Source organism: Sminthopsis crassicaudata, chromosome 3 (assembly GCF_048593235.1).
Source record: "Sminthopsis crassicaudata isolate SCR6 chromosome 3, ASM4859323v1, whole genome shotgun sequence".
NCBI lineage: Eukaryota > Metazoa > Chordata > Mammalia > Dasyuromorphia > Dasyuridae > Sminthopsis > Sminthopsis crassicaudata.
In genome coordinates this window covers 634,017,083-634,024,582 of record NC_133619.1, presented here as the reverse complement: position 1 = coordinate 634,024,582, position 7,500 = coordinate 634,017,083, and the positions used below count along the sequence as shown (strand labels likewise).

The following is a 7,500-nucleotide window of genomic DNA, read 5'->3' as shown; positions in this document are numbered from 1 at the left end:
AAATTATTTTGGTAGCTGTGTAGAGCATGAATTGCATATGGGAAACAGTGAAGACTGAAGAATATTTAGGCTGTTACAATAACCCAGGTGGGAGATGGTGAGGGATTGAACCAGAGCGATGACTGAGTGGAGAGAGTGGAATCAATGAAAAAGATGTTGTGGAAGTGAAATTGAAAAGATTTTGCCACTGATTGGATAGAGGAGAGTAAGGGGAAAGGGGTGAGTCAAGGATAACTTCAAGGCTGTGAAATATCTCCTGTCAACTGCGATGGACTTGGCTCTTTTCAACAATGTGGTGATTCAAGATAATTCCAACAGGCTTGGGATGGAAAGTGCTATCACATCCAGAGAGAGAATTATGGAGATTGAATGTGGGTCAAAGCATAGGGTTCCCTCCACCTTTTGTTGTTGTTTGCTTGTTTTTTGTTTGTTTGTTTTTTCTCATGTTTTTCCCTCTGCAGATCTGATTTTTCTTGGGCAGCATGATGAATATGTGTTGTTTGCTTGTTTGTTTTTTTTCTTATGTTTTTCCCTCTGTTTTTCTTGGGCAGCGTGATGAATATGAAAATAAGTTTAGAAGAATTGCCTCTTCTCCTAAACATTCTTTCAGTTCCAGGATCCCTCAGGTTCCTTAGAATTCTTTTTCCAGGGTCAAGTTTGCTATGGCAGAAAACATGCTGATATCATTGGTTGGAATGCTGGGTGTGGAATCAGGGATACTTGGGGTCAGATTCTACTTCGGACACTCGGAGTTCGGGGACTCGGGCAAATCACTTAACATTTTGGATCTTACACTTTTTCTCATGTATAAAATGAGGAGGGGAGACTCCTATCTTCTGATTCTCCGAAGCACCTTCCAACATGAAAGCTTGGGATACTATGAATTGAAATCTTTGAGAAAAGGTTCTCTTTCAGAACTTGAAGAAGGAAAAACCATAGCATAATTAGTAGCATATTGGCATCAAGAGCCCAATTTCTTTTTTTTTTTTCCATTGCTAAGGCAATGGCAATGGATCATCACCATGATATATTATGAGGTTGCCCAGCACTGATTAGCAACAATAATGCTCTTTTCTCAAATCTACGCCAACCCCGAGAGGGAAGGTATGGTTAGTTCCTTTTTATATCTGTTGCCAGACCATGTAGAGTAATACTTCGCTCTAATATTTGTTGAATTAAATGGAAACGACCCTTTGGGGGAACTTACTCTTTCTTAATTTTTTCAGGTTTGCGGCGTTCCTTTTTGTGAGGAGAGCGAGGTTTGAGCCACCTAACAGCTGCCTTGATGGGAGCGGTGGACAGCATCCTCAGTGCTCCTTTCTTTGCCGATGTATCCTTTTTGACCTGTGGAAACAATAAGGCAATGAGAAAAAGCCCTCTTCTTTCTGTTTATAGGTAGAGTAGTGCAAATGCAAAGGAGCTGTAAGGAGGAGTGGCAAGAGATTGAGAGGGGGGGTTGGAAGTCACTGCAGCCCTGCAGAGGAAGATGGAGCCATTTAATGGGGAGACTCCAGCAGCTTTCCAGGTTCCAAGAAAGGCCTCACTCTGGGGCAGCTAAGTGGTGCAGTGCACCGAGCATTGGCCCTTGAGTCAGTAGGACACAAGTTCAAATCACCTGAAAGATTTACTAGCTTGTGTGACCCCAGCAAGTCACTTAACCCCAATTGCCTCAAAAAGTTTAAAATCATCTTCCCAAATCCTGAAGTGTCTTGACACAAATGGGCCAGTCTCATTCCAAGCTGACAAGTTCAATGATCACTTAGCCTTTTTAATTGCAAACACATTAAATACTTATACCTGGAAGTCTTACGGGTTGGGAATCTTATTTTATCTGTTATAGTGTCCTGGACAGGAAAAAAAAAAGTTGTTCAGTTATGATCCTGTTTTGAGAGTTTTCTTGGCAGAGATATTGGAGTGGTTTTGTTATTTCCTTTTCCAGCTCATTTTATAGATGAGGAAACTGAAGTCAAAAGATAATTAACTTTCCTAAAGTCATTAAGCGCTAATAGGTGTCTGGATTTGAACTCAGAACTCCAGGCTTGGCTCGCTATCCATTGCACATGTGGCTGCCTTCAATTAGGAACAAGAAGAACTCAACATATTAATGTGATATGTGATAGTCTTACACTCCCCCCTTCCCAATTTGGTCCTTTGCTTGCTTATACTCCTAATAGGAACCACTCATTGCAATCACACATTAAAAGAGTTGCCCAGCACCAACTCAAGATTGCTGATAAGCCCTGGAGCTCTTCTCTTTAAAAATAACCTTGTCTCAAGTCCTCCTTTCTCCTTTCCACCAAGGGCACCCCTGGATTTTTTAAAAGCACCTGGGTTCCCAACTTGGAGAGAACCTTTATTCTTCCCTCTTCCCAATCCAAATTTCTAATTAGTTCTAAATAAACATATATAAATAATATATAATATATAAAAATTATATATACAATATATATAAAATATATATTGTTATATTTATATAAATATGTATATTATATATAATATTATATGTAAGTATATAATATATATTTATATATAAATATATAAAAATAATTTTGCCTCTGCAGCATCTTTTGCATTTGTCCCCTTTTCTCCAACCTTCTCTCTGGCTCAGGTCCACACAATTTCTTGTCCAGACTTACACCAGCCTCCTAAATGGTCTCCCTACCTCAAGTCTGCCTCCCACCAACTTATTCTCAACAGTTTCTAAAATGATGTTTTTTCTTCTTTTTAAAATTTTGTTTTTAGGTTATGTATTTACATTCACTTTTTACATATTTCCATATGAATCATGTTGGGAGAAAAAAAGTAGAACAAAAGAGAAAAAACTCCCCCAAAGAAAAAAAGACGAAAAAATTAGCTAGTCCCCATAGTCCTCTGTGTGTGGATGGCGTTTTCCATCCAAAGTTTATGGAATTGCCTTGGGTCACTGAATTGCAGAGCAGGGCCTAGCTGATCATCACACAATCCGGTGGCTGTGAACGACATTTTCCTGACTCTGTTCTCTTGGCTCAGCATCAGTCCATGTAAGACTTTCCTAGAGTCAGCCTGCTCAAATGGTATTCTGCAATTACAGATGTGACCATCTAACTCGCAGGCTCCCAAAATTCCCGGTTTTCCATTATTTCTAGTGTTAGGTTCTTACTAAGTGCTAATGAGATAATGAGATATTAGGTTCTTACTAAGTGCTAAGTCGGTACTTGACAATTCTCTAGTTCCCGCCATGACTGGAAGTTTTACTTGTGAATTTCTGGGGAGGAGCTTGCATGCTTAGGAGGAGCAAGCTCATTGGTTGAAGTGGTTCTTCCCAGAAGCCCTTGCGTCATTCCATGCCCATTCTCTGGGGGGATAAAAGAGGGCAGCTCTGGAGGAAAAAAAGTCAATCTCTGCTCTAGACCAGACTTGAGGCTGCTCTCTACAGGAAGGGAAGTCACTTCTCTGGACCGGAGTTGACGGCAACTGTCTGGAGACAATGTTTCTCTACCAGCAACTGTCTGGAGACAATGTTTCTCTACCAGCAACTGTCTGGAGACAATGTTTCTCTACCAGCAACTGTCTGGAGACAATGTTTCTCTACCAGCAACTGTCTGGAGACAATGTTTCTCTGCCAGCAACTGTCTGGAGACAATGTTTCTCTAAAGGAAGAAGAATCTGACCGAGAGATTTGAGTTGACACAGCAGATCTCCTCCCAGAGAGCGATCCGCAGCTTCTGGAGACAACCTCACGTTACACTCTAGGATCAAAAACTCGGGAAACATTGAAGGCCCTTGAAAACCTGTCTCTGCTCCACCTTTCCAGGCCTGTTATAGGTGACTCCCACTTATGCACTTGGTATTTCAGCCAAACTGGCCTTATATAAATAAGAGTCTGTGCCCCCTCTGCCCTCCGGTGCCCCCTCTGCCCTCCGGTGCCCCCACCTGAATGCATTATTCCTCCCAGACCCACGTCTCCTCCTGGGAGCGGGGAGAGGGGAGAAAGTTCTCTTACCTTCTGTAAACTACTTGATGTCATACAGAAAATACGAGTTAATGTTTTAAATGAAATGCAAAGGCATATTCCTTACAAAGTGTGAAGCACCCTGTCACGGGATCGGAAGGGTCGTCACTGGCTGGCTCCCATCCTGGGAGCTTTTAGTGACGCTCCTGTGAATGACTTGGCTATTTTCAGCAATGCAATAATCCCATACTCTAGAAGATTTAGGATGAAAAAGGCGATCCGCACCGGTCTGAATACACACTGAGGGACACTGTTTAAAAACGAATTTTCTTCAGCATTTTGAGGGGCTGGGGGACAGTGAAAGTCTAAGTTTTCCTTCGAAACATGACTTTTATGGACATGTTTTTAATAACTTCACCTGCGCCTGCTCTTTTTTTTTTTTTTTTTTTTTTTTTTACAACTGAAGCTTTTGGTTTTTGAAATATACGCATGGATAATGTTTCATCATTAGCCCTTGTGAAACCTTGTGTTCCAATTTCCCTCTCCCTTCTCCCCTGGACGGCAAGCAATCCAATGCTCAAGGTGTGTTAAAAACGGAGAAATGTCGCCCGTGTCTCTTCAAGGGACTGGGGTGGGGGAAGGGAGAGGATTTGGAACTCAAAGTTTTAAAAACAAATGTAAAAATTTGTTTACATGTAACTGGACAATAATGTGTGTATGTAAACATTGAAAAAACTATTGTGCAGAGTTATTTTTTTAAAGTGAAGCTTACAAGCCCTAGAGGTAGTTAACCCTCCTTGCTTCTACCACCTTCTGGGGGACTCGGCCGCCATGGGGGATGGGATGGGGGCTCCCCACAGGAGGGTCTGTGTCAGGTCCGGCCGGCGTCTGCAGCTCCCGATTCCTCGGGAGTGGCCTGTGCGCGCCGGAAGCACCTTATAATTGGTGAGTGTTTCACGGATGGAAAGTCCCTTCCTTGAGTTCGGGACTCCGGGTTTTTTCTGAATAAATACTGGATGAAACTTTCAGTGGCTCCCCATGGACCAAACATTAAATTAGGCAAATTCTCAGCCCGGCATCCGGGCTTCCCCCAGCGGTCCCTTCCCCAGCCTTACTGTATCCAGCACTACACGGACGTCGCTGAGACTGCACCAGCTGCGCTGCCCCGGCGTCCCCCGCACTTCTGGGCCGAGGCCACACCGGAACTGCCTTCCCCCTCTTCCTTCAGGCTCCGCTCCGATCCCTTCGCCAGGAGGTCCTCTGTCTCTTATGAGAGTGAGCTTCCCTTCCCCAAGTTATCCCCGAGTTTTGTACATCTCACCCTATTCTCTGTCTCTATCTCTGCCTCTGTCTCTATCTCTGTATCTCTGTCTCTGTCTCTATCTCTGTCTGTCTCTGTTTCTGTCTCTCCATCTCTGTCTCTCCTGCTTTCTCTCTGTGTCTCTTTCTGTTTCTATTTCTCTGTGTCTCTGTCTCTCTCTGTCTCTGTCTCTATCTCTCTGTATCTCTGTGTCTCTATCTGTCTCTGTTTCTCTCTATCTCTGTCTCTGTTTCTATCTCTGTCTCTGTGTCTCTATCTCTGTCTCTGTCTCTATCTGTGTCTCTATCTCTATCTCTGACTGTCTCTGTTTCTCTCTATCTCTGTCTCTATCTGTGTGCCTATCTCTGTCTCTGTGTCTCTATCTGTGTCTCTGTGTCTCTATCTGTGTCTCTGTCTCTATCTCTATCTCTGTCTCTATCTGTGTCTCTATCTGTGTCTCTGTGTCTCTATCTCTCTGTCTCTGTCTCTATCTGTGTCTCTATATCTCTGTCTCTATCTCTTTCTGTGTCTGTCTCTATCTGTGTGTCAATCTCTGTCTCTGTGTCTCTATCTGTGTCTCTATCTCTGTCTCTGTCTCTATCTCTGTCTCTGTCTCTGTGTCTCTGTCTCTGTGTCTCTGTCTCTGTGTCTCTATCTCTATCTCTGACTCTATCTCTGTCTCTGTCTCGATTTCTCTGTCTGTCTCTGTCTCTATCTCTTTCTGTCTGTCTCTATCTGTGTGTCTATCTCTGTCTCTGTGTCTCTATCTGTGTCTCTCTCTGTCTCTGTCTCTATCTCTGTCTCTATCTGTGTCTCTGTCTCTATCTGTGTCTCTATCTCTATCTCTGACTCTATCTCTGTCTCTGTCTCGATTTCTCTGTCTGTCTCTGTCTCTCTTTCTGTCTGTCTCTATCTGTGTGTCTATCTCTGTCTCTGTGTCTCTATCTGTGTCTCTCTCTGTCTCTGTCTCTATCTCTATCTCTGTCTCTGTCTCTATCTCTGTCTCTATCTGTGTCTCTGTCTCTATCTGTGTCTCTATCTCTATCTCTGACTCTATCTCTGTCTCTGTCTCGATTTCTCTGTCTCTGTCTCTCTCTCTTTCTGTCTCTGTCTCTATCTGTGTCTCTATCTCTGTCCGCCTCTTTGTGAGATCAGCTAGAAGAGTCTTTTTAAAAAATCTCAAAACTAAGGGGAGAGACGCACAGCGTGACCAGTATGGAAATACCTTTAAAAGGATTAACCTTATTTCATCCCTATCGGGCTGCTTATTGTCTTGGGGGAGGGGGAGGAGAGCACAAAGTCTTACAAAAACGCGTGTGGAAAACTATTTTACAGCATTTGACTACTGAAAAAATGGAGAGGAACAGGCGGGGCCGGGAACTATTTCCGGCGGTCTGGCTCTGACCCCTGCTTTGCAGAGACCCCGGAGCTTCGCCATGCTCCTTCTCTGAGGTGCCCCTTGAGGCGAGTCAAGCGCCCGGCCAGGGTCACACAGCCGGGAAGTGTCTGAGCCTGGATTCGAACTCGGGTCCCCGCTCCCTCCGCGCTCGGGTGCCCCCGTGGCGCGTTCCGTCTCTTTTACGCGGATAAAGCTACCAGGATCACTACTGCGGGTACAAAGCTGAGGAAGCGATCGAAGACGCAAGGGGCGGGGCGGAGGCGGGGCCTACTCGCGTCATTCTGGGAGGGGGGAGCGGCGGGCAAGGAGCAGGCGCGGCTGGGAAAGCGGCCTCAGGCGATGAGCCTTGCTGAGGAGCCGGGTGCCCCCTGCTGGCCAGTGGGATACCGAGGCCCATTTTGAAAGGCCCCACATCTGACTGGGAGAAAGCGCTTTAGTTGAGTGCCCCCTGCTGGCGAAATTGGATATTACACTCTTGAGTTAATTCAAGCGGCTACCAGCCTTCCCTCTCTCTCCCTCCCTCCCTTCATCTCTCGCTTTCCTCTCTTCCTTCTTTCCTTCCTTTTTTCTCTTCCTTCTTCCTTCTTCCAATCAAACCCTTCTTTTCTTCCTCCCTTCCTCCCTTCCTCTCTCCCACCTTCCTTCCTTCCTTCCTTCCTTCCTTCCTTCCTTCCTTCCTTTTCTTCTTCCTCATTTCTTTCCTTCCTTCCTTGCTTCCTTCCTTTTCTTCCTTCCTTCCTTCCTTCCTCCCTCCCTTCCTTCCTTTTCTTCTTTCCTTTCTTTTCTTCCTTCCTTCTTTCCTTCCTTCCTTGCTTGCTTGCTTCCTTCTTTCCTCCCTTCCTCTCTCCCTCCCTTCATTCCTCCCTCCTT

The 7,500-nt window shown here is 44.8% G+C and overlaps 1 protein-coding gene and 1 long non-coding RNA gene across 2 annotated transcripts in view; one reads left to right on the top strand and one right to left on the bottom strand.

The window, feature by feature from the left end:
* CFAP74 (cilia and flagella associated protein 74) overlaps positions 1-7,500 on the bottom strand; it is a 149,378-nt gene that overhangs the window by 13,153 nt on the left and 128,725 nt on the right. The window contains exon 24 of the mRNA XM_074306519.1: positions 1,208-1,344. Within this exon, the coding sequence (XP_074162620.1) occupies positions 1,208-1,344 (137 nt within the window). The remainder of the gene's footprint in view (positions 1-1,207; positions 1,345-7,500) is intronic.
* The window catches only part of LOC141564258 (uncharacterized), a 57,010-nt gene continuing 54,398 nt past the window's right edge, over positions 4,889-7,500 (top strand). The window contains exon 1 of the long non-coding RNA XR_012488602.1: positions 4,889-5,206. This is a non-coding gene — a long non-coding RNA (uncharacterized LOC141564258). The remainder of the gene's footprint in view (positions 5,207-7,500) is intronic.